Source organism: Sus scrofa, chromosome 5 (genome assembly GCF_054392235.1).
Source record: "Sus scrofa isolate SSC_HxYL_T2T_F1_AM1 chromosome 5, Sscrofa_HxYL_maternal_Yorkshire_Landrace_v2.0, whole genome shotgun sequence".
Taxonomy (NCBI): domain Eukaryota; kingdom Metazoa; phylum Chordata; class Mammalia; order Artiodactyla; family Suidae; genus Sus; species Sus scrofa.
This window is the reverse complement of record NC_139387.1, coordinates 55,555,819-55,582,897: the sequence shown is the minus strand read 5'-3', so window position 1 is coordinate 55,582,897 and position 27,079 is coordinate 55,555,819. Positions and strand designations below refer to the sequence as shown.

At 38.9% G+C, this 27,079-nt stretch overlaps 1 protein-coding gene across 20 annotated transcripts in view; it reads left to right on the top strand.

Moving 5' to 3' along the window:
* Positions 1-27,079, top strand: part of IRAG2 (inositol 1,4,5-triphosphate receptor associated 2) — a 124,674-nt gene that overhangs the window by 6,093 nt on the left and 91,502 nt on the right. For 14 of the 20 annotated variants that reach the window (XR_014803694.1, XR_014803696.1, XR_014803695.1 and 11 more), the window contains exons 2-7: positions 1,563-2,150; positions 3,455-3,568; positions 12,042-12,222; positions 23,804-23,883; positions 23,973-24,051; positions 25,258-25,419. Coding sequence is in view for 17 of the 20 variants with exons in the window: in XM_084956530.1 (XP_084812656.1) it covers positions 1,577-2,150; positions 3,455-3,568; positions 12,042-12,222; positions 23,804-23,883; positions 23,973-24,051; positions 25,258-25,419 (1,190 nt within the window). In the remaining 3 variants the exon portion in view is untranslated. The remainder of the gene's footprint in view (positions 1-1,562; positions 2,151-3,454; positions 3,569-12,041; positions 12,223-23,803; positions 23,884-23,972; positions 24,052-25,257; positions 25,420-27,079) is intronic. The other 6 variants (XM_084956525.1, XM_084956529.1, XM_084956523.1 and 3 more) reach the window with 1 other exon arrangement.

Genomic DNA, 27,079 nt, shown 5'->3' with positions numbered 1-27,079 from the left:
CCCAGACCAGGGATTGAACCCAGGCCATAGCAGTGAAAGTGCCAAGTCCTAACCACTAGATCACCAGGGAATTCCTCCCCAATTTTTTTTTTTTTTTTTTTTTTTTTTTTGCTTTTTAGAGCAGCACCTGTGGCATATGGAGATTCCCAGGCTAGGAGTCTAATTGTAGCTGCTGGCCTACACCACAGCCAGAGCAACACGGGATCCAAGCCTCATCTATGACCTACACCACAGTTCACGGCAATGCCAGATCCTTTCCTTAACCCACTGAATGAGGCCAGGGATTGAACCTGCAACCTCATGTTCCTAGTTGGATTCATTTCTGCTGCGCCACGACTGGACCTCCCTCCCAAATTTTTTTATTAGTATCTTATAAGAAGTGAGATGATGCTTTTTCTTTTTTAAAAAAAAATTTTTAAATTAAAAAAATTTTTTTTTCGGGCTGTACCAGTGGTATATAGAAATTTCCAGGCTAGGGGTCAAATCAGAGTTGTAGCTGCCAGCCTACACCACAGGCATAGCAATGCCAGATACAAGACGAGTCTGACTTATACCACAGCTCACGGCAATGCTGGATCCCAACCCACTGAACGAGGTCAGGGATTGAACCCACGTCCTCGTGGTTACTAGTCAGGTTCATTATGGCTGAGCCACAATGAGGACTCCCTGTTTTTTCTTTTTCAAGGTCACATATGCTGCCATCAGATAAAACTATGCTGGAGTCAGACACTCTTTGGCACAAATTTTAGAGATGTGACCATTAGCAAATTAATTGACCTCTTTAAGCCTCAGTTTTATCATTTGTAGAAGGGGGAATTTTCTACATATCTGACAGGGTTTGTGTGAAATTTAGACACAGTATATATAGGATGATTAATAAAGGGCATATATACTAAGCTTGCAATAGATGAAAATTGGAATGGTACTCAAATGGGAGCTTTCTTATTGTCACCATCGTCATATTTGACATATAAATGCAAAGCAATGTGGTTAGGAGTCCAGCTTCTGGAGCAGGACCACCTGGGTTCAAATCTGGACTCTGGCACTTATCTAAGGTGACTTTGGGTATGTCCTTTATTCTCTCTGAGCCTGAAAATGGAGCTAAGAATAATGCTTAGTCATCAAGTTATTTTGAGAATGAAATGAGTTGATATACCTAAAGAACTTAGTACCATGCTGGCCCTTGGGAAGTATTTTATATATGTTAGCTGTGATTGTTTTCTAGAAGTTTGAGTGCCAAAGTTAATCACATGGAAACTTGTTTAAAACGTCTATTTAAACAAGGACCTACTGTATAACACAGGGAACTATATTCAGCATTTTGTGATAACCTCAAATGGAAAAGAATCTGAAAAGAATATATAAATGTATTTATAATGAAGACACTTTGTTGTACACCTGAAACTAAGACCACATTGTAAATAAACTACTTCCATTTAAAAAAGCAATTGTTTAAAGATATCTTATATCTCAATTCCTAGGAATAAATCACATGTTTCTAAATTACTGTTACGACAATGCTAATTTTTTTGCCTGTACCTTAACCACTTCATCTGTCTCAGGAGGAAGGTCAGCAATGGCCTCTGCAAAGAAGACAACTGAGAAGCGACATGACCCAGTGGAAAGCATCCGCAGAAAAATCCAAGCTATCCGAAAGAGAGAAGAGATTTCAAATCCCATGCGACAGATTGTCAAATACCAGTCCAGCAGTTTTGACAGTCCACAGACTAACCCCAAGAAAGATTTTGAAGAGGTACTGAGGAAGATGACTGCTGCTCACGTTCCCAGGCCCAGCCTTCTCTTCTCAAATACAGAGAAAGAGGGTGCCTTCAATTCATCTCCTCAAGTAGTGTCTCCCAGAACTCCGTCCACCTCTTATCTCAGCTCTCCTGACAACGCAACATACTCCGTTATCCTCACCAGTTCTGAAAACACCTCAAGGCCGGAATCAAAGAGCTCCCAGAATTATACATCTTTGATATCACAGATCAGAAAACAGGAGCTCAGCTCTCACAAGGATTTGAATAGCTATTGTAGTAAAAATAATTTTAGCACCTCAACACGTGACTTTGATTCCACTTCTGATCAGAGCTCTGAATTTTTTAGCCCTCAGGATTCAGTGGTGAAAAAGTTATCTCTGAATGAAGAGGGTAAATATTCATCTTTTATTGTCTATTCTGATAAAGCAATGAGAATATCACTACAAGAAAACCAGAACTAAAATGAAATACCGGTGTACCTTATCAAAACTTAGATAGAAGCATCCATCTTTCCCGTAAATTTTTTTCTCTCTTAAAAAAGATCTTATGTAAGTATTTTTTCTGTTTTCAATTATAAACCTGATGGATATTCTTGATTGTGTTTATAGTGATAATCATTGGTATTTCTCTACTGACCTGAAAAAAGACTTTCTCCTGGGCAGAGTGTCATGATGGGAATAAATAGAAAATAGGGGAGTTAAATTTCATATAGTTTCAACGTGCCTTGCTGAAAACTACCATTTTAGCATTTGTATGTGTGTATGAGAGTAAAACGTGTAAGAAAAAATGGAGGCAATAAGATAGACCAGGAGAGAATGTCAATTTTGTAGGCCAATTTCAATGAAATTTCAGAATTCTATTTAGGGGATTGCTTACAGAGCCCCATATATGATAGGCACTGAAAAATGGAACAATGTAAAATATGCATTATTTCTTGTATAGCTAGTCTTTACTTGACCTCTGTTTTCTTTAAAACATTTCTCTTTGCCACAGGTGCTGGCCTACAATGACAAAAAAGAAAAAAAAAAAAGGAATTCCTGTCATGGCTTAGCAGTAACGAATGAGGATATGGATTCGATCCCTGGCCTCACTCAGTGGGTTAAGGATCCAGCGTGTCTGTGAGCTGTGGTGTAGGTTGCAGATGCAGCTTGCATCTGGTGTTGCTTTAGCTGTGGTGTAGGATGGTGGCTACAGCTCCAATTCGACCCCTAGCCTGGGAACTTCCATATGCCTCAGGTGCAGCCCTAAAAATAAAAAATTCTCTTTGTATTTTACTATTTGCTTTTTCCCAGCTGCACCCACAGCATGTGCAAGTTCCTAGACCAGAGATCAAACATCGAATTTATGCCACAGCAGCAACCCAAGCACTACAGTGACAACACTGAATCCTTAACCCACTGCACCACAGAAGAACTCCCCAGGATGCTTTTAAAAATTACAGAGCAGTAATGCTCACTTTCCTCTTCTTCATCTCTCCTTGCATTCTTCCTTTATTAAACTTATGTGGAAAGGAAAAATGAAATAGAGACCTTTCAAGACCACTTTTTGGCTTGGTCTAGTCAAGTCACTAGTATAGTAGGATGCTTTTTATTTAAATATGTTTTCTTTGCTATTTTTTGTTTTGTTTTAATTTTAACAAGTAAGTATTGGAGCTCAGAAGAGTACCTGGATTTGCAAACTTTTTCTTCTAATAGGGTTGAAGCTAGGGATCAATGACGGCGAGGAAGATGTAACCTACAGCATTAACAGGACCTGGGACGAAGAGTTGCTTACGAGTATTTTTAATGCATGTGACACCAAATGCAAAGGTTAGTCAAAAATCATCTGCTCAGATGTTTGGTGGTACTCAAGTCATCTGTATTTTCTATTGTGAGAAAAAGGGAAATGGTATGTGTGTCTACACATGTGGTGGGTGTAACCTAATTTGGGAGTGAGGATGGCTATTTAAATGTTGGGTATTTCTTTATACTTTCTTTGTACCTATTTGCATATTTTACCAGTGTCTTGAATTAGTTTACTGAACTTATCAACTGACTTACCAGCTGCAGCCACTGACTGGAACTCTTTACATCTCATAGGTGTTGCCTCACAAGAAATATATATTCATCAAACATATAAAGACACTATACAAGTTTAACTCAGTTTTTTTAAAGTTAATTTTAGATTTTCACTTCTGTTTTTCTTAGAGATGTGTTCTTTTAAAATTTTTCCGTGAATAATTTGTAGCATGTAAATGATTCGTGATCATTGTAATAAAATTAATAATACATAGAAAAGAAAAAAACACAAGTAATCCTATTTCCCTCAGTAACCATTATTAATGATTTGTTGTATAACTTTCCACAGTTTACTTGGTCAATATTTTTATTCTCTCTCTCTCTTTTTTAATGGTCATATTTGTGGCATATGGAAGCTCTTGGGCCAGGGATCGAACCTGAGCCTTTGCAGTGACCTGAGCTGCTGCACTGCAGTTGGATCCTTAAACCACTGTACCATAGCAGGAACTCCTGGGTTTTTTCTATTTGGTTTAAAACTTTTTTAAAAATTATACAACATTTCAAACATATGCTGAAGTAGAGAGATTAGCATGATGAACCCTTATATATGTGTCATAAATAATTGTGTCTTCTTTTTAGCTCCATCCATTTTCCTCTCCCCCACTCTGGATTAGCTTGAGACAAATCCAGCACATCACCAATTTCATCTGCAAATATTTCAGTACATTCAGAAGATAAAGACTGATTTCAAACACAACCATACACTATCATTATTATGACTAAAAATCTAATATAATTTCTTTTTTTTTTTTGGTAGGCAAGAAATAGATTTATTAAGGTAGGACGCTTGTGAGAGGTGCAAGCGGGCAGGCACAGAAGCTCTGCCACTATGTTTATTCTTGCATAATAGAATTTAATATCAAATATCTTGTCAGTATTCAAGTTTTCTCATTCGTGTGAGGAATTTATTTTTTCTTAAATAGTTTAATTGTTCAAATCAATATCCTAGAAAGGTTTCATCATAGTTATCGATTGTCTGGCTTACCTCTGTGTTCCCTTTTGATTCTCTCTCTCTTTTGTATTTTAAGTTATTTGTTAAGGAAACTGGTTCTTTTAGTTTCCCCCAATCTGAATTTTGGTGACCATGTGGCTGTAGAAACACAACCTGTTTATCCATCCCCTACATTTAGAGATTTGATCACATAAAAGTTTTATTTATTTTTTGGGTAAGAGTCTGTAGATGGTATATATATTTTTATCAGAAGATTAAAAACTATTTGAAGATGAAGTCCTTCATTAGGTGTTGCAAAAGGTGATAGTCTATCATTCTTTCTTATCTTATCAGCTGGAATATCTATAAAAAGAAACCCTACCTTGCTTATCAGTTACTTGGCTGTGGCTGAGTCTTGTTTCCCAAAGAAAACGCAAAATAAAACCTGACTGTGTTTCTGACAACTTGAGAGTAAATTGTAGATACTGTGTCTCTTTACTCCTAAGTGCATCAGTGTGTATTTCCTACAAAGGATGACATTTGCTTGTATGACCACAGAGTGATGATCAAAATTAGGATATTTAACACTGATACAATACTGTTATCTAATTAAAAAGTCTATATTCAAATGTTAATTTCCCCAATCATATTAATTATTGCTTTTTAATTTCCTGGTCCAGAATCCAGTTCAGAATCACATCTTCTACTTAGTTATCACATCTCTTTAGTCTCCTTAAATTTGGAGCAGTTTCTCAGATTCTTTGTCTTTTATGACCTTAAAAATTTTGAAGAATATATGCCAGTTACTTTGCAGAATGTCTGATATTTCCTCCTGAATACTCAGGTTCTTCTGAGTACAACAGGTCAGGATCTTTAACATCTATCACGTGGCTAGTGTGGTGTCTGCCAAATATCCCTATTGTAAAGTTCCTATTTTTCCTTTGTAATGTCGATAAGAAGTTATTCAGTCGTTCTAAGAAAGAAATGAAAATTTTATTCCAGCCAAATTGAGGATTATAACCTGGGAACAGCCTTTCAGAAAGCTCTAAGAACTTTTCTGCCTGTTAAAGTCAAAGCACATTTTTGAGACAGAGGGGCAGACATTAAATGACATATTATTGACAGTTTACACAATCCAGATCTAAGTGTACAGAGCAAGTACAAAGTGGGTCATGGGTCATTATGACCCCTTACAAGATTAAGAAGGAAGGTTATCCCCTAAGGAGTTGTCTTGTTGATGCTAGAAGAATGTTGTTCACTATGATTCAGCAGGTATTTCTGCCGAAGGGCGTGTTTGGTCCAGGCATAATGCAGATACACAAAAAGCAGTAGAGGGGAGAGAGGAGGCCAAAAAGCTACATTTTTATGTATAATATTCCTTGACTTGCCTTAGAATATGAATTTTTATTTCATCGTTAACTAGAAAGTTATTTATAGGAAGATACTTTGGTTTTTTTAAAAATGTTTTATTGAATTATATTTTATTTACAATGTCATGATCATTTCCTCTGTGCAAAGAAGTGACTCAGTTATACATGTACACACAGCCATACTTTTGCAGGTTTTTTTTTCCCAAATAGAGTATCACAGCACATTGGATAGAATTCCCTGTGTTATATAGCAGGTCCCCACTGGCCAGCCATTCCATATACCATAGTGCGCATATTTTAGCCTATGGGAAGATACTTTGAATCTACATAAACCTCCTGTTCCTCATCAAACTTTCACTCACTAGTTTTAGAATCTGTGAAATGACTTATCATTAGTATACATTTGTTCTCTGTCCCATTTCTGGCACAGAGATCCTAAAACCATTATAATTTCTTAAGTGACGAGAGCAGTAAAGGTGTCTTTTTTATGTGAATGAAGTAACTTTTGGACCGCAGCTAATGAAGAAGGCTAGTTACCAGGGGAGACAATCATGCGATTAGATGGTTGGAGCTTTCAGTCTCCAGGGAGGGGAGAAAGGCTGGAGATGGAGTTCAGTCACCAAAGGCCAATGATCTAATCAATCATGCCTCTATAACAAAGCCTCCATAAAAACCCCAAAGGAGAGGGTTTGGAAAGCTTCCAGGTTGGTGGACACATGGAGATCTGGAAAATGTGGTACGCCAGGGAGAGCATGGCAGCCCCACGCCCTTTCCCCCACACCTTGACCAGTGCTTCTCTTCCGTCTCGCTGTTCTGAAGCTATATCCTTAAACTGGTGGTCTAGCAAGTGAACAGTTTCTCTGAGTTCTATGAGCTGCTCTAGCAAATTAACTGAACCTAAGGAGGGGGTCTTGGGAACCTTCAGTCTAGAACTGGTTGATCAGAAGCATGGATAACGACCTTGAATTGGTCTCCAGAGTTGGGGGCGGGGACTCAGTTTTGTAGGACTTAGCTGTTAACCTGAGGATCTGACATGATCACCATATAGATCATGTCAGAATCGAGTTGAATTGTAGAACACCCAGTGTCTTGAGAATTGCTTGGATGTGTGCATGTTGAGGCAGGGGGAGCCCCACACATTGAAACTGGTGGTCAGTACATAGCATCCATTGATATTTCTTGCCTAAATCAACTCTTAACTTGATGGTTGCTAAATAGATTTTTTTTTCAATTCCCATTATTCATTCCATGCTTTTTACTTGTCCATCAGGGAACATTTCTTTCCCCTAATTAAATGAGTTAAGGAGTTCCCGTCATGGCGCAGTGGTTAACGAATCCAACTAGGAACCATGAGGTTGCGGGTTCGATCCCTGCCCTTGCTCAGTGGGTTAAGGTTCTGGCGTTGCCGTGAGCTGTGGTGTAGGTTGCAGACACAGCTTGGATCCCGTGTTGCTGTGGCTCTGGTGTAGGCTGGCAGCTACATCTCCGATTAGATCCCTAGCCTGGGAACCTCCATATGCCGTGGGAGTGGCCCAAGAAATGGCAAAAAGACAAAAAAAAAAAAAGAGTTAATATTACTAGGAGGTTTACAATCTGTTACTATTATTATTTATTTTGTTGCTCAGATTGACCCAGAACTGGCTGGCAGAATATTTTTTAGCTGACCCCTATGTCTGTGTTGTTCCCATCCTTCTTTGAGCATCTCATTATTTTCTGAAACAACCATATGTCCCAGGTACTAATGCTTTTGAGACACTCCCATCGTTTTTAATAGTTTCCTTGTTTTCTCTAGTACTAGAAAAGTCTTCAGGTTTATCTTCTACATTTCCTGCCCCAACCTTGGAATCTGTAGTTCCTTTTATATTTTATTTTGTTTTGTTTTGTTTTATTATTTTGCCACCCTGCAGCATATGAAATTCCTGGGCCAGGGATCAGATCCGAGCCACAGTTGTGACCTAGGCTGAAGCTGTGGCAATGCCGGATCCTTAACCCTCTGTGCTGGGCTGGGATCGGACCTGCATCCTAGTGCTTCCAAGACGCCAGAGATTCCATTGAGCCACAGCAGAAACTCCTTGAATTCATGGTTCCTTTTAATAGGAAATAATACAGAGTGACACAAACTGTGGACAAGGGATGGTGATTGTTTCTAGTCCTTTTCAGTGGGCAGACCTAGGAAGTACTCAAAACTTTTGAAGATAAATTATATTATGAAATCTAGTCTTCCTTCTCTTATATTCTGTGTGTTCTTTCTCAACCAGAGAAAATCTTGGTTCTCAACGACATCAACCTAGATGCTCCTTCGCTTTCTTCTACAGTACATCCACAATGGTTTCAAAATAGCAGTATCCAGCTACTTGTATTGTTTCCTGGTGCTGAATTACCACAAACTTGTTGGCTTAAAACAGCACAGATTTGTTACATGACAATTTCTGTGAATCAGGAGTTCACACACAGCTTAGCTGGGTCTCCTGTTAAGGAACTCATTCGAAACGCCACGGTCAGGATGTTGGCCAGGGCATCTGTCTCATGAGTGGCTCAACTAGGGAATGATCTGCTTTGGTGGCAGAGTTTCATTTCTTGCATTTGTAGGGCCAAGGGATTCAGTTTCTTGCTGCTGTCAGTTAGCTCGTTTCTTGCTAGCTGGACCTCTAAATATAGGCCACCTATAATATGGCAGTTTGCCTCTTTGAAGCCAGCCAGTGAGTGACTCCAGCAAGATAGGTGCTGTGATGTTATGTAACTTAATCATGCAATCACATACATGTATATCCTGTCCCCTTTGCCATGTTCTGCTGGTTAGAAACAAGTCCCAGGTCATGCCTATCCTCATGCTGGGTGTAAACATTAGGAGGCAAGGGAGTTCCCATTGTGGCTCATCAGTTAACAAACCTGACTAGTATCCTGAAGGAGGTGGGTTTGATCCCTGGCCTCGCTCAGTGTTGCTGTGGCCATGGTGTAGGCCGGCATCTACAGCTCTGATTCGACCCCTAGACTGGGAACTTCCATATGCCATGGGTGTGGCCCTAAAAAGACCAAAAAACAAAACAAAACAATTAGGAGGCAGGGACCATAAGGGGCACACTCCACAATACTTCAAGACTTTTTGGGTTTTTTTTGGATCATTCTTTTCCTCTTAAGCTATATACATGTTTTCTAAGTATGTATGGGAATGTTCCCAGACTTGCTTTATAATCTGCTTTTTTTCAGTAATTTTGAATACATGTTGTGTCAACAAACTTTCTTTGTATACCCTACTTTTGGTGAATGTAACATAATATATTTAACCAATATGTCTCCATTGGATATTTTTTCTCAAATGTAAACAGCAGCATCAACATTTTCATAGCAGAACATTTGCCTGCATTCTTAATTATATTGTTAGAATGGGTGGGACTTATTTGTTTCCAGAAGGTCTCTCTGTTTGGACAAGATTTAAGGAACTATTTCTTGGAAGAAAATAAGCTCAACTGAAGGAAGAAGGGAGGTGTGTTGTTCAAGGTTCTCCAGAGAAACAAAACCGAGTGTACATGTGTGTGTAATATATGTAAGGAGATTTACTATAAGGAATTGGCTCACGTGATTATAGAAGAAGGCAGGTCCCAAGAACTGTGGGGTGAACGGGCATTCACTGATGATGGTTTAATTCAGTCATTGTCCGAAGGCCTGAGAACCAGGAGGGCTGATGATGTAGTTCTTGTCCGAAGGTCAACAGACTGATGACTGAGGAAGAGCTGATGTTTCTGTTTGAGTCTAAAGTCAGGAAAACAGACAAGTCCCAGTTGAAAGGCAACCGTGCAGGCAGAGTTCTCTCTCTCTCTTTTTTTTTCATTTTTTAAAGTTTTATTGAAGTATGGTTGATTTGCGGGGTTGTGGTCATTTCTGCCATACAGCAAAGTGATTCAGTCACACATGTACACACATCCATTCTCTTTCAGATTCTTTTCCCACATGGATTATCACAGAATACTGGGTAGAGTTCTCTGTGTATACAGCAGGACCCCGCCGGCCAGTCATTCCATATACTTCAGTGTGCAAATGCCAATCCCAAACCCCTAGTCCATCCCTCCCTCCAACCCCATACTTGCGGAAGGGTCTACCTTTTTGTTCTGTTCAGGCCCACCTACTTAGGGCAGTCAGTGTTACCTAGTCTGCTGATTTAAATGCTAGTCTTATTCAAAAACACCCTCACAGAAACAACCAGAGTATTGTTTGACTGAATATCTGGGTACTCCGTGGCCCAGTTATTTTGACACATTAAAAATCTACCACAGGAGATCTTTCTAGTTTTGAGGTCTATGAGACAGGTTTTAGAGTTTTCATGGAGGGAAATGAGATCTAGATATTCTTTTTGACTTTCCAACTCACCAAGTCTACTGCAAACAGAAATAAAAATCATCTAAGAAACAATCCTAAAAAGAAAAAAAAAATGATGATTAATAATTTTATTTCCATTTCTTCAAGGCACAGCCAAATGACATTTTCCATTAAATCAATTCTCTCTTTAAAATTATTCAATCTCCTTTACAACTCTCCCTTCCTTCTAATTATGTACTAGATTTTAATTTAATTTAATTTTATATCAAGGTCTCTGCTTACCTCCTGGAGGGAAGAATCTTCACTCCTGCACTCATGCTATTAACTTTTTCCTTCCTTTTCCTTCTCCCCTTCAAGCAGCTAGCCTAAGGCAGGAGTTAATTAAGAGAAAAAGAAATGTCATGTGCTTCAAAAGGACTGGTGTGTTAATTACTAACAATCTGTGTGACTTTAATTTCTGAATGTGGCAGTAGGACTGACTGACATCTAAGAATGACTTTTCCACCCTACCCCGACAAATAAAAGTCAAACCACTTCCTTGAGGCAGAAGTTGCATCTAGCACAAGAGAAAAACTTCTTTCTCTGAATGCTTTTTAAGGAAAGAGTAAGAGACAAAATAAAGTGGCATTTTGATCACTTCCCTCAAGTGTTTGTTTGTTTGTTTTCCTTTTTCAGTGGCACGTGTGGCATATGGAGTTCCCAGGCCAGTCAGGGACTGAATCTGAGCTGTAGCTGTGACCTATAACACAACTGTGGCAATGCCAGATCCTCAGCCTGGTGTGCTATAGCAGGAAGTCCCACAAGTGATTTTTTCAAATTACAAATATCATTTTTCTTTACTTATTTACTTACTTACTTACTTATTTATTGTCTTTTTAGGGCCACACCCGCAGCATATGGAGGTTCCTAGGCTAGAGTCTAATTTGAGCTGTAGCTGCCGGCCTGCACCACAGCCACAGCAGCGCCAGATCCGAGCCGCCATCTGTGACCTACATCATAGCTCACGGCAGTGCCAGATCCTTAACCCATTGAGTGAGGCCAGGGTTCAAACCCATATCCTCATGGATAACAGTCGAGTTTGATAACCTCTGAGCCATGATGGGAACTCTTCCAATTTTTTTTTAAAAAATGAGAGTTGCACTGTTTATTTCAGGTTCTCTCTCTTTCTCTTTTTTTGCCACATCTGCAGCATGTGGAAGTTCCTGGGCGGGGGATCAAATCTGTGCCACAGCAGTGACCAGAGCCATGGCGGTGAAAACACAGAAGTCTTAACCCTCTAGGCCATTAGAGAATTCCCTATCATTCCTTTTAAATCTCACAACAGCTCTGTATGGTAGATATCACCCTAGCTCATAGATAAGAAAACTGAGGCTCAAGGAGATTAAATATTTTTCCCAAAGCCACACAGCTGATACACTCCAGAGCCCAAATTTGACCCTAGTCTGTTGGACCCCACCCAAGGCCAGTGTTCTTTCTATTTTATGACACCAGCTCAGCGGGTCTGCAGGGTTATGTGGCACCCAAGGTACCTGAAAGAGTTAAGCACCTCACTTTAAAAAAATTATCTTTCCTCATCCTTTAAAACTAACTTGGCTTTCTTCTTCCCAAGGCTTAGTAGGAGTCATCAAAGTAATAGATTACCTGAGACAAACAACTAGTCAAGGTTCTGAAGATGGTGGTCTTGAGGAGCTGTGGAATATGCTTGATTCTGGAAAGGGGGACCTGCCTGTGAATCTGGAAACCTTCCAGGTCGCCATGAAAGAATGGAGGGCTCGCTGCAGAAACAAATGGTAATCATTGTCCCTGGAGGATGTGTTTTCAGATTCTGTTTTAACAACTGGTTCAAATTAATGAAATCACTGTTTTTTTTCCTATATTATAATTTTTTATTATTTGATGAATTTTATTGCATTTGTAGTTGTACAATGATCATCACAACCAATTTTTTTTTTTATTAATCGGTGAATGTTATTACATTTATAGTTGTACAACAATCATTACAACCAAATTTTATAGCATTTCCATCCCAAACCCCCAGCGCATCACCCCACCCCCCAAACTGTCTCCTTTGGAAACCATAAGATTTTCAAAGTCTGTGAGTCAGTATCTGTTCTGCAAAGAAGTTCATTCTGTCCTTTTTTTAGGTTCCACATCTCAGTGACAGTGTTTGATGTTGGTGTCTCACTGTCTGACTGACTTCACTTAGCATGATAATTTCTAGGTCCATCCATGCTGCTGCAAAAGCCACTATTTCGTTCCTTTTAATGGCTGAGTAACATTCCGTTATGCATATGTACCACATCTTCTTTTTTTTTTTTTGTCTTTTTGTCTTTTTTTTTGTTGTTGTTGCTATGTACCACATCTTCTTGATCCATTCGTCTGTTGATGGACATTTAGGTTATTTCCATGTCTTGGCTATAGTATATAGTGCTGAAATGAACATTGGAGTACATGTATCTTTTCGAGTCATGGTTTTCTCAGGATTGATGCCCAGGAGTGGGATTGCTGGATCAAATAGTAATTCTATAGTTTTCTGAGGCATCTCCATACTGTTTTCCACAGTGGTTGCACCAATTTACATTCCCACCACGAGTGTGTAGTGTTCCCTTTTCTCCACACCCTCTTTGGCATTTACTGTTTGTAGACTTTTTGATGATGGCCATTGTGGCTGGTGCAAGGTGGTAGCTCATATTTGTTTTGATATGTATTTCTCTAATAATAAGTGATGTTGCACATCTTTGCATGTGTTTTTTGACCATCTGTATATCTTCTTTGGGGAATTGCCTGTTTATATCTTCTGCCCATTTTTTCTCGGATGGGGTTTGCTTTTTTGATATTGAGCTGCAGAAGGTGTTTATGAATTTTGGAGATTAATTACTTGTCAGTAGCTTCATTTGCAAATAATTTCTCCCATTCTGTGGGTTGTCTTTTTGTTTTGGTTAGGGTTTCCTTTTCAGTGAAAAACTTTTAAGTTTAATTAAGTCATATTTGTTTATTTTTGTTTTTATTGTCATTACTTTAGGAGGAGGATCTGAGAAGATATTGCTGTGGTTTATGTCAGAGAATGTTTGGCTTATGTTTTCTTCTAAAAGATTTATAGTATCTGGTCTTGTATTTAGGTCTTTAATCCATTTTGAGTTTATTTTTGTGTATGGTGTTAGGAAGTGTTCTAATTTCTCTTTTGCATGTGGCTGTCCAGTTTTCCCAACACCACTTATTGAAGGGGCTGTCTCTTCTCCATTATATATTTTTGCCTTCTTTGTCATAAACTAGTTGACTGTAGGTGTGTGGGTTTCATTCTGGGCTTTCTATCCTGTATCACTGATCTATATTTCTGTCTTTGTGCCAATACCATATGGTTTTGATGATTGTAGCTCTTTGGTATAATCCGAAGTCAGGGAGCCAGATTCCTCCAGCTCCATTTTTTCTTTCTCAGGATGGCTTTGGCTATTCTGGGTCTTTTGTGCTTCCAAATGAACTTTAAAATATTTTGTTCTAGGAGTTCCTGTCATGGCTTAGTGGTTAACGAAACCAACTAGGAACCATGAAGTTGCAGGTTTGATCCCTGGCTTCGTTCAGTGTGTTAAGGATCCGGCATTGCTGTGACCTGTGGTATAGGTCACAGATGTGGCTCGGATCTGCTGTTGCTGTGACTCTGGCATAGGCCAGCGGCTATAGCTCTGATTAGACCCCTAGCCTGGGAACCTCCATATGCCGCAGGAGCAGCCTTAGAAAAGGCAAAAAGACCAAAAAAATTTTTTTTGTTCTAGTTATGTGAAAAATGTCCTTGGTAATTTGATAAGGATTGCATTGAATCTGTAGACTGCCTTGGGTAGTATAGTCATTTTGATAATATTGACTATTCCAATCCAAGAGCATGATATGTCTTTCCATCTATTTGTGTCATCTTTGATTTCTTTCTTCAGTGTCTTATAGTTTTCAGAGTATAGGTCTTTTGTCTCTTTAGGTAGCTTTATTCCCAAGTATTTTATTCTTTTGGATGTGATGGTAAACGGGACTGCTTCCCTAATTTCTCTTTTTGATCATTCGTAGTTAGTATATAGAAATGCAGGCAATTTCTGTGTATTAACTTTATATCCTACAACTTTGCCAAGTTCATTGATGGGTTCTAATAGTTTTTTGGTAGTGTCTTTAGGATTTTCTAGGTATAGTATCATGTCTGCAAATAGTGATAGTTTTATTTCTTCCTTTCCAATTTGGATTCCTTTTATTTCTTTTTCTTCTCTGATTGCTGTGGGTAGCACTTCCAAAACTATGTTGAATAGTAGTGGTGAGAGCTGGCATCCTTGTCTTGTTCCTGATCTCAGCAGAAATTCCTTCAGCTTTTCCCCATTGAGAATGATGATAGCTCTGCCTTTATTAAGTTGAGGCAGTTTCCCTCTATGCCCACTTTCTGAAGGTTTTTTTTTTTTTTTTTGTCTTTTTGTCTTTTATCTTTTGTTGTTGTTGTTGCTATTTCTTGGGCCGCTCCCGCGGCATATGGAGGTTCCCAGGCCAGGGGTTGAATCGGAACTGTAGCCACTGGCCTACGCCAGAGCTACAGCAACGCGGGATCCGAGCCGCGTCTGCAACCTACACCACAGCTCACGGCAACGCCGGATCTTTAACCCACTGAGCAAGGGCAGGGATCGAACCCGCAACCTCATGGTTCCTAGTCGGATTCGTTAACCACTGCGCCACGACGGGAACTCCTCTGAAGGGTTTTTATCAGAAATGGGTGTTGGATTTTGTCAGAGGCTTTTTCTGCATCTATTGAGAAGATCATATGGTTTTTATTCTTCAGTTTGTTAATGTGATGTATCACACTGATTGATTTGCAGATATTGAAGAATCCCTGAATCCCTGGGATAAATCCCACTTGATCATGATGTACAATCCTTTTAATGTATTATTGGATTCAGTTTGCTAGTATTTGGTTGAGGATTTTTGCATCTATGTTCATCAGTGAAATTGGCCTGTTAATTTTCTCTTTTTTGTGCTATTTTTGTCTGGTTTTAGTATCAGGGTGATGGTGGCCTCATAGATAGAATGGGTTTGGGAGTGTTCCTTTCTCTGAAATTTTTTGAAATAGTTTCAGAAGGATAGGCATTATTTCTTCTCTAAATGTTTGATAGAATTTGTCTGTGAAGTCATCTGGTCCTCGACTTTTGTTTGTTGGAAGTTATTTAATCACAGTTTCAATTTCAGTAGTTGTGATTGGTCCATTCATCTTTTCTGTTTCATCTTGGTTTAGTCTTGGAAGATTGTTCTTCTAAGAACTGGGTTTTCTATTTTATTGACCTATAGTTGCATGTAGTAATCTCTTATGATCCTTTGTATTTCTGTGATGTCTGTTGTAATTTCTCCTTTTTCATTTCTAATTTTATTATTTGAGTCCTCTCTCTTTTTTTCTTGGTAAGTCTAAGGGTTTATTAATTTTGTTGATCTTTTCAAAGAACCAGCTTTTTCTTTCATTGGTCTTTTCTATGGTGTTCTTCATTTCTATTTCATTGATTTCTGCTCTAATCTTTATAATTTTTTTTCCTTCTGCTGACTTCTTGTCTGTACTTCTCTAACTGCTTTAGATGTAGAGTTAGGTCGTTTATTTGAGCTTTTTCTTGTTTCCTGGGGTAGGCTTGCATTGCTATTAATTTTTCTCTTAGAACTGCTTTTGCTGCATCCCATAGGTTTTGGAGGATTGTCATTTGCTTCTAGGTATTTTTTAATTTCCTCTTTGATTCCTTCAGTGATCCATTGGTTATTTAGTAGCATTTTTTTAAGTACCAACTCATCTTTATTTTTTTTCTTTTTATAGCCAATATTTTTTAATAGTTATTTCCCCAATACAATTTTTTTTTCTACTGTGCAGCATGGTGACCCAGTTACACATACATGTACACATTATATTTTTGTACATTATCATGCTCCATCATAAGTGACTAGACATAGTTCCCAGTGCTACACAGCAGGATCTCATTGCTGATCCATTCCAAAGGCAATAGTTTGCATCCATTAACCCCAAGTTCCCCAACCACCGCACTCCCTCCCCCTTCCCCTTGGCAACCACAAATCTATTCTGCAAGTCCATGATTTTCTTTTCTGTGGAAAGGTTCATTTGTGCCTTATATTAGATTCCAGATACAAGTGATATCATACAGTATTTCTCTTTCTGACTTACTTCACTCAGTACGAGAGTCTCTAGTTCCATCCATGTTGCTGCAAATGGCATTATTTTGTTCTTTTTTATGGCTGAGTAGTATTTCATTGTGTATATATCTTCCTAATCCAATCATCTGTCAATGGACATTTTGGTTGTTTCCATGTCTTGGCTATTGTGAATAGTGCTGCAATGAACATGTGGGTGCATGTGTCTGTTTTAAGGAAAGTTTTGTCTGGATATATAGTAGGATGTTTTTTAGTCTTCAAGTGTTTGTGTTTTTTGCAGTTTTTTTTCTTGTTGTTGATTTCTAGTTGTATAGCTTTGTGGTCAGAAAAGATGCTTGATATGATTTCAGTTTTCTTAAAGCTACAGAGGCTTGATTTGTGACCCAGAATGTGATTAATCTTAGAGAATGTTCCGTGTGCACTTGAGAAGAATGTGTATTCTGTTTCTTTTGGATGGAACGTCCTATAAATATCTTTTAAGTCCATCTGGTCTAACGCTTCATTTAGGGCCTGTGTTTCCTCATTGATTTTCTGTCTGGATGATCTGTCTAGTGCTGTAAGTAGGGTGTTAAATTCTCCCACTATTATTGTGTTATTGTCAATTTTTCCTTTTAAGGTTGTTAACAGTTGCCTTATATTTTGTTGTGATCCTATGTTGGGTGCATATATATTTACAATTGTTATATCTTCTTGGATTGATCCCTTAATCATTATGTAATGTCCTTTTTTCTCTCTTATAATATTCTTTATTTTAAGGTCTATTTTGTCTGATATGAATATTGCTATTCCAGCTTTCTTTTGATTACTACTTGCATGGAATATTTTCTTCCATCCTCTCACTTTCAATTTGTATGTGTCCCTAGAAGTGAAGTGGGTCTCTTGAAGACAGCATATATATATATAGATCTTGTTTTTGTATCTATTCAGCCAGTCTATGTCTTTTGGTTGTGGCATTTAGTCCATTAACATTTAAGGTAATTATTGATATGTATGTTTTTAGTGCCATTTTATTAACTGTTTTGGAATTGTTTTTGTTACTCTTTTTTTTCCCTCTTCTCTTGTTCTCTTCTCCATTTAAAGATGGTTTGATGACTATCTTTAGTGTTGTGTTTGAGTTGATGTTTCTTATTTGTTTGTGTATCAATTGTAAATTTTTGGTTTGCAGTTACCCTGAAGTTTTGATATAGGAGTCTATATATATATATATATACACGAGATCGTTTTAAGTTGTTGGTCTCTTAATTGCAAGTGCATCTCCAGTGTCCTGCATTTGTACCCTCCTCATGATTTCTGATTTTGGTAGCATAATTGTGCATGGATGATTTCCTACCTTTACTGTATATATGCCTTTACTGGTGAGCCTTGCCATTTGTGGTATGTATGTGTATATATATATATATATTGCCTTTTTGCCTTTTCTAGGGCTGCTCCCATGGCGTATGGAGGTTCCCAGGCTAGGGGTCTAATTGGAGCTGTAGCCACTGGCCTACGCCACAGCCACAGCAACGTGGGATCCGAGCTGCGTCTGTGACGTACACCACAGCTCACGGCAATGCCAGATCCTTAACCCACTGAGCAAGGCCAGGGATTGAACCTGCATTCTCATGGATACTAGTCCGATTCGTTAACCACTGAGCCATGACGGGAACTCTTCATTTGTGGTATTTTTGCTTCTAGTTGTGGTCTTTTCTTTTCCACCTAGAGAAGTTCCTTTAGTAGTTGTTGTAAAGCTGGCTTAGTGTTGCTGAATTCTCTTAGCTTTTGCTTATCTGTGAAGCTTTTGATTTCTCCTTCAGATCTGAATGAGAGCCTTGCTGGGTAAAGTAATCTTGGCTGGAGGTTTTTTCCTTTCATCATGTTAAGTATGTCATGCCACTCCCTTCTGGCCTGTAGAGTTTCTGCTGAAAAATCTGCTGATAACCTTATTGGGGTTACCTTATTATTTGTTTCCCTATTATTTGTTTCTTTTCCCTAGCTGCTTTCAAGATTTTCTCTTTGTCTTTAATTTTGGTCAGTTTGATTAGTATGTGTCTTGGGGTATTCCTCCTTGGGGTTATTTTACATGGTACTCGTTGCACTTCCTGGATTTGAGAGAGTGGTTCCTTTCCCATGTTAGGGAATTTTTTGGCTATTATCTCTTTGAATATTTTTTCTGTCCCCTTCTCTCTCTTCTCCTCTGGCACCCCTATCATATGGATGTTGCTGTGTTTAACGTTGTTCCAGAGTTCTCTGAGGCTCTCTTCATTTCTTTTCAATCTTTTTTCTCTTTTTTGTTCTGCATCAGTGATTTCCTCTAGTCTTATTTGTTCTTCTGCCTCCTGTATTCTGCTGTTGGTTGTTTCTAATTAATTTTTTTATTTCAGTTATTTTGTTTTGCATCTCTGCTTGTTTAAGTTTTAAATCTTGTATTTCTTTGCTCAGTGTTTGCTGTGAATTATCCATCTTTGCTTCCAGTTTACTTCCAATGTCTTGCATCATCCTCAGCATCATCAGCCTAAAATCTTTGTCCTAGATGCTGATAGTCTCCAGATCACTTAGCTGTTTTTGTGGGTTTTTTTTTTTTTCTTGCTCCCTTATTTGAGTTAGAGTTCTCTCCCTTTTTATTTTTATAGGTTTTTGGTGTCATCTCCTTTTTGCAGATGATAGAGTTGTAGCTTTTCTTCCTTCCGATGTCTGCCCCCTTTGTGACTGAAGTTGCTACAGGGCTTATTATAGGCTTCCTGATGGGAGGGACCGGTGCCTGCACACTGGTAGGTGGGGCTGATTCCTATCCCACTGGTGGGTGGGGCGTTGTCTCTGGGTGAGATTAGAGGCAGCTGTTTGCCTGGGGTTCTTTAGGCAGCCTGTATACTGATGGGTGGGGCTGTGATCCCACCTGGGTTATTGTTTCTCCTGGGGCTTCTCAGCACTGATTGGTATGGCCAGATTTTCCCAAAATGGCCACCTCTAGAGGAACACACACTGATGAATATTCCCGAGACTTTGCCTCCAATGTCCTTCCCCCCACATAAGCTGCAGTCACCCCCCTATTTTCCCAGGAGATTCTCCAAGAAATGCAGTCAGGTCTGACCCAGATTCCTGTGGAGCCTCTGCTGTGCCCTGGGACCCAGTGAACATGAAAGCCTGTATGTGCCTTTCAAGAATGGGGTCTCCATTTTCCCCAGTCCCATGGAACTCCTGCACATAAGCTTCACTGGCCTTCAATGCCAGATGCTCTGGGTCTCTTTCTTCCAATGCCAGATCCCCAGGCCTGGGGACTTGACTTAGGGCTCAGAACTCTCACTCCTGTAGGTGAGTCTCTGTGATACAGCTGCTTTCCAGTCTGTGGGCTTCTCACCCATGAGGTATGGGGTTGCTTATATCACGTAATTCCCCCCTCCTACCTCTTGATGTGGCCTCCTTTTTGTCTTCTGGAGTAGGATATCTTTTTGAAAGTCTCCAGTCCATTTGGCTGAAGGTTGTTCAGCATTTGGTTGTAGTTTTGTTTTTATGATAGAAGGTGAGCTTCAGTCCTTCTATTTCGCCATCTTAATCCTGTCTATAATCACTGTTTTCTGTGTTGATGGAAATACAATAATTTGGTTCTTCTCACATTTTAGCATTCATTGGAATTACTTAAAAGATATTATTGGGCATCATTAATGTGATTCAGGGGATCTGGTGTTAAGCCTGATCATTTGCATTTCTAGTGTGTTTCCAGGTGATAATGATACCAATAGGGGGTGGGCAGTGAAGAGCACACTTTGAGAATCTATTATGTTAATTATATTAACATTCACTGATTATGATGAGTGGCAGCACATGTTATCACATAGGAGTCAAGCAGACTATTAATACTGACCACCGGTTCTCCAAACGCATTTAAACTCAGCATGAACTCCCTTTTAAGGTCACTGGGGGAGATGTAGGCAGTGAGTGTAATTTAGACACCTAGAATCTAGGAAGGCAAAAAGGAAAGGATAGGGAACCTGAAAAAAGATGAAGAAGGAGAATGGTACCCATGAGTTCAGGTGCCTTTAGTGTATACTAGAGAAGCATTTTCTTCTTTCACAGGAAGCCTAATCATGTGACTTTTAGTCAACCACCAATGTCTAGCTATCAGCTGATACATCCTAGAAATTTTCTTAAGGAATGCTTCAAGCCCAAAGGGCAGCAAACTTGCTAGATTACATGTAGCATCAGTATGTACAGATGACTTGAAATTATATCTGAAATGTTGTTTGCGGCATGTGAAGCATGCATGCAAGTGTGAAGGCAAGATAAATTTTTAAAAATATCTAGTCCTACTAGTGATCAAATAAATGCAAATAATGAGAACATACCATTTTTGTCCTTTTTTTTTTTTTTTTGCCTTTTAGGGCTGTACCCCATGGCATGTGGAAATTCCCTGGCTAGGAGTCAAATTGGAGCTATAGCTGCCGGCCTACACCACAGCCACAGCAACTAGGGAATCTAAGTGGAGTCTACAACCTACAGCACAGCTAATGGCAATGCTGGATCCCTGAGCCACTGAGTGAGGCCAGGGATCAAACCCACATCTTCATGGATACTAGTTGGATTCATTTATGCTGAATCCTTTGTCCATCAGTTTAACAAAGATTTAGAATGACTCCATCCCTTGTTGTGTTGTCAGGATGGTTGGAGAAATAAGCCCTCTTGTGCCTTCTTAGTAGCAGAGCAAGTTGGTACAGTTTGTTTAAGTGCAGTTTAGGAATGTATATAAATCCTTAAAAATATGCAATGTGGTCAAGTAATATTACTTCAGGAAAAATAACCAATCATATACTCTAATATATATGCAGAGTGTTGTTTATGACAGGGATAAATATAAGAAAATTAAATATATATATATTTATTTATTTTCTTATTAGGGCCTCATCTGCAGCATATGGAAGTTCCCAGGTTAAGGGTCCAATCAGAGCTGCAGCTGCCAGCCTACACCACAGCCACAGCAATGCCAGATCCGAGCCCCGTTTGCAACCTACACTGCAGCTCACAGTAACACCAGATCCTTAACTCACTGAGCAGGGCCAAGGATCAAACCTGCATCCTCCTGGATGCTTGTCGGGTTCGTTACTCCTGAGCCACAACAGGAACTCCAAACTAAATATTTAAATGTAGATTGTTAGGCAAATAAATTGTAATACTTCCATACACTAGAATCCTAATTAGCCTCTCAAAATTATAATTAGATAAATATTTGATAAGAGAAGTATCATATGTAGTCAAATAATTGGCCATAGATCTGTATATGTAGTACAACCCCCAATTTGTCAAGAAATAAAAATATGCACAAGAAAAAGTTGAGAATAATGTACTCCAGGATAATCGTCTGTGCATAATGCCCTTTGCTTTTTGTTCTCTTGTTAATTTTCCGTTTTTCTCAAATATTTAGGTTTGATTATATAATAAAAATATCAGCAATTTGTGACACAGTGTGAGAGCAAAAGAGGAAATTTATTTTTATAACAAACAGGAGAAGAAAAAGACACGGGAGGAATAAATATGAAATGTAGGAACAGAAACTCAGAAATGGTGAAAGGTGTGTCTCTAGGAATAGTAAGAATGATGTGTGAGTTAATCTGTGAAGCCACCTCCTGAGAGACATCTCACGTTGAAACACAACAGGATAAAAGTACAAGTTTAGCGGATTTCATGACTGCTCCTGAGAAGTAATCTAAGGGTTTGGCATTTAGAAAATTAAGTAACAAAACTGAAAGATTCTTGGAAAAAAAATGGTTGAAATTGTAATGTTTGTTTTGAGGATTAGAGCTAGAGTCTGTGCCCTGGACAGAGGCCTGTAAAAAGGATTCTCCAAATTTCAGGAATAAAATGCTCCAAAGTACAATTAGTCTAGATTCAAGTTGGTTTTTCATGAGAAAGAGAAAATAACACCATCATTGTGTCTCAGAGTATTAGTTGTTCATGTCTTTTCCTTTTTTTTTTTCTACAGTAGCACCTGTAGCATATGGAAGTTCCCAGGCTAGGGATCTAATTTGAGCTGCAGCTGTAGCCACAGCCACAGCAACACCAGATCCAAGCCTCATCTGTGACCTATATCACAGTTTGTGGCAACATCGGATTCTTAGTCTACAGAGTGAGGCTAAGAGATGGAACCCACATCCTTACAGACACTATGTCAGTTCTTTACTCATTGAGCTGCATGGGGAGCTCCTGTCTTTTCCTTCCTAATTCTTTAAGGCCCAAGGTTTTGCTGCCTCCACAAGTGTTCACTTATCCCTCCAAACTACGTCAACTACCTGATTCATTGAGACCTCCCATCCCCTAATCATCACCTACCTATTACCGTGTGCTTTTTTTTTTTTTTTTTTTTTTTTTTTGGTCATGCCCACAGCATGCAGAAGTTCTCAGGCGAGGGATCAAATCCAAACCATAGCAGTGACAATGCTGAATTCTTAACTGCTAGGCCACCAGGAAACTCCTGTGTACACAGTTTCTTTTTCATGTTAGATTAAAAGATTATGGAAGGTGAAGGTAATGCCTTATGTTTCTTTACTATTACCCTATCTAAACACAGTGTCGGGCTCCAGATTGTTGCTGGGTGAATAGATTATTTTAAAATTCAGAAAGATGAGAATTCCTTGGTGGCCTAGCGGTCAGGACTTGTTGCTTTTACTGCTATGACCTGGGTTCTATCCCTGGTCCGGGAACTGAGATCCCACATCATGCTGCTGCATGCCGTGGTCAAAAATATAAATTAGGAGTTCCTATTGTGCTTAGTGGTTAATGAACCTGACTAGTATCTATGAAGATGCAGGTTCGATCCCTAGCCTTAGTGGGTCAGGGATTCAGTGTTGCCATGAGCTGTGGTGTAGGTCACAGATGTGAATGGGATCTGGCATTGCTGTGGCTGTGGTGTAGGCTGGCAGCTGTAGCTGCAATTAGCCCCCTAGCCTGGGAACCTCCATATGCCACAGGTGCAGCCCTAAGAAGACCAAAAAAAAAAAAAAAAAGTGTGTGTGTGTGTGTGTATATATATATATATATATGTATATATATATATATATAAATTTAAAAAAATTCAGAAAGAAACATCTGAATAAGAAAGTACCCAACATACCTAAAAACTTAGATAAGCTCAAGTTTGGCAAAGAATCCTAGCTCACTGGTTTTGTATTTTTGTTTTGTTTTGATTTTTTTTTTTTTTTTTTGCTTTTTCCCATTGTTTTTGTCTTTTGACTACAGGGAAGGAATGAATAGTGGATCAAGCAGCAGAATGGATGATTCTGCTTTTGAACAGGACAGCATAAAATCAGGTGGAGCAAGTATGTAGATGTTTCTTCAGATTGTTCTACCACTTTCTTGTGGTTTGGAGAGATGGATTTTTCATAAAATTCTCTTGTATGTGTTCCAGTTAAGATGACCACAAATATAACAGATTCTGCATCACCGAGCTTTGAGGTATTGGGTGGAGACTTGTCTAAAGGAGTCCTGTAAGCATCCTTACTTGTAATGCTTTCTCAAATGTCTCAACCTTTCTTATTATTTCCTAGAGGTACACATTTTATTTACAGTGAAGTCACTTAGCTCTTTGTGAGTGGTGGGCTACCATAATTTATTTTTAACTCCTAACTATTCTATCCCAATTGCACTAGAAGTAATTTCACTGGAAATACAAATTATAGAAGTTTAGTAGGAGTTAAACATTTTCTCACTTGTGAAATCATTCTCTTTCCTTGATTTCATGTGTTTTCCATGGAAAACAAGTTGCATTTGAAGCAGAGCGATGACATTGACCTTAAGGTCTTTGGGGTATTATTTTTAAAGCATTTCTACACTGGATATTTTTAGATATGAATGAGAAAAGCTGTTTTATGCTAAATGTGAGTTTTAGGTATTAAGGAGTGGTGAGTCTGTCCTTCCTTATTTTATCTTTGCCATTTCAGTTTTATCCATGCAAAAAATATGGCCGTGGGATCTAGGTAGCCAACCTGTGCTGAGTTCTAGTATAAGATAACAGAGAGGAAGAGGAGGCCCTGGGACTCCACAAAACATACAATCTGGACTCTCAAAGGGCTTCTGATCAAATGCTGGGGGCAAGAGTGACACCCACAAACATTAACAAGCTATAGAATATATTAGGAAAGATGAGTACTAAATTGTGAGCTACAGGCTGCAGTTATAAGACTCTAGGAATTGCCTCCTAGTTAAAGGCCTGTTCTAACCTGTCAAGATCTCTTGACTGAAAGACTACAGTGTCAGTTTATTTTGGGATTTTCTCACAGCCCAGAGAGAATTCAGAACTCTTTATTGTAGATGGAGGCCAATGTTGGGATTGAAGTGGAAAGGAAGAAACAAAAGCTGTAGAAGTCTATTTCACAAGTGGTAGATGCTAAATACCGGGCAATTCTTTCTTTAAAACTTTTTTTAAAATTAAAATATCATTGACTTACAATGTTCTGTCAATTTCTGCTGTAGAGCAAAGTGACTATATGGTAGTTCTGGAAAAAAATCTTTGATACTATTGTAATAAATTGCTTGAATAAATTTTGTGTAGATGAACTATGTTTATAAGGCTGAATGAAGATAAAGTAGAAAATCTCATAGGAATATTTAAGCCTGTTTGGGCTTAACCATATATCTTACTTTGACGGGAAGAGAATTAGAGATGTTGAAGATTATTCTCATTCTTTCACCAGCAGAGAGGTGCCTGATTTGATTACTTATGCAGCAGACCTGCATTTCAACAAGCAGAAATTGGAGGAGGAAAATAACAATTTGAAATTGGCATTAGAAACCTTGGAAGAAGCTAACACCCAGTTATCCGAGGACTGTACTGAATTGCGCCTTCAGATAAAAAGGTGAGCCATGGTGGGGGTGCTGAATGCTGGGATCTTTCATTTCTTTTTCCTTTTTTAAAAAATCTGCTTTTTAATTGAGATATAATGCACATAGCACAAAATTCACCATTTTAATGGATACAATTAATCATCAGTGTTTTTAGTATAGTCACAAGGTTGTGCAACCATCACCATGATCCAATTCCGGAACATTTCATCATTCTAAAAAAAAATCCAATATAAAATGAGAAAAAGTCTCTTCAGCAAGTGGTGCTGGGCAAACTGGACAGCTGCACGTAAATCAATGAAAGAGAACACAGAAATCCCATACTGACTAGCAGTCACTTCCCATTTTCTCCTCCCCTTAGCCCCAGGCAACTAATCTACTTTCTATCTCTATGAATTTGCCTACTCTAGGGTTTTGTTTTTTTGTTTTTTGTTTTTTTTGCTTTTTAGGGCCACACCTGTGGCATATGGAAGTTCCTAGGCTAGGGGTCAAATTGGAGCTATAGCTGCCAGCCTATGCCACAGCCACAGATCCCATGGATGCACCATTTTACCACCAGCAATGTTTATTAGTTCTTTTCTAGCAATGATGTTCTCTACGTCATTTAAAGTAGTGTTGTCTATGTATGCCATATGCCTATGGGTCAAGTGTGAACCCATCCAAACATTCTGTGGTTCAGTGGGAACTTTTACTTTATACAAAGTCCCATGCTAAGTATTATGGGTGATTTATTGATGAGTCAGGTTTAAAATGTGCCCAGAGAGCACCAATAGCCTAGAAGGATAAAAAAAGTTATGACCTTAGCTTAAGACAAAAAAAGGAACAACAGACCCAGGAGGCATACCAGATAAAGTGTCAAGACATGGGTAAAATAGGTTGCAGGGAGATGCTTGAGTATCAGGAAACAAGCAACAAGGTTCTCACAAAGTCTGTGTTTACTGACATTGCAGGTGCTAAAATTCTGAACAGGAAAGTTCTGAGTTAACTTGAAAAGACAGACATTCTGACCATGAACTCTTACCCTCCTAATTTTTGACCAGCCTCCAACCAATCTATAGATATTAAAAAAAAAAAAAAAAGTGTTGACTTCAAGATCTCTCCATCCCACAACTGGCTCGTTTATGATTTATTTAAAATATAAAAATTCAAAGTTTCTTTCAAAAAACCCACAACTATGTTTTAGATGAATGTGCCAGTCAGGGTTTTTGGTTGCAAGCACTAGATACTGACTCTGGTTCACTTAAGCAGTGAAGAAATGCCTTAGGAGGGAACTGGGTAACTGGAGGAATGGACAGAGAGCCTAGAGAACCTGGATGGGCAGCCAGAATACCAGTGTCTACAGAATTCAGCCTTTGTGTCCTTCTCTCCCCCAATCCCCCCAATCCTTAAGAAAGAGCTTGTTTCCTTTCTGCCCTCACAGTCTATTTTTGATACTGTGCCATCGTCACCTCATGGTGTAATTTGCCTTCTGTGTCGTGTCCTTGTTGATGGGAAGCGCCATGTCTTATTTCTCCTGGTTTTCCCAGTGCTTAGTAGCATATCTGCCAGAGAAGAGCAGTCCCTTCCACATGCCTGCAAACCAGAAATCTCTGTTTCCTTTTTCTTCCTCCGCCTGCACTTCAAAATCAAATAGCAAGTCCTGCTTTACCCACTTTATCGCTGGCAGACAGATGT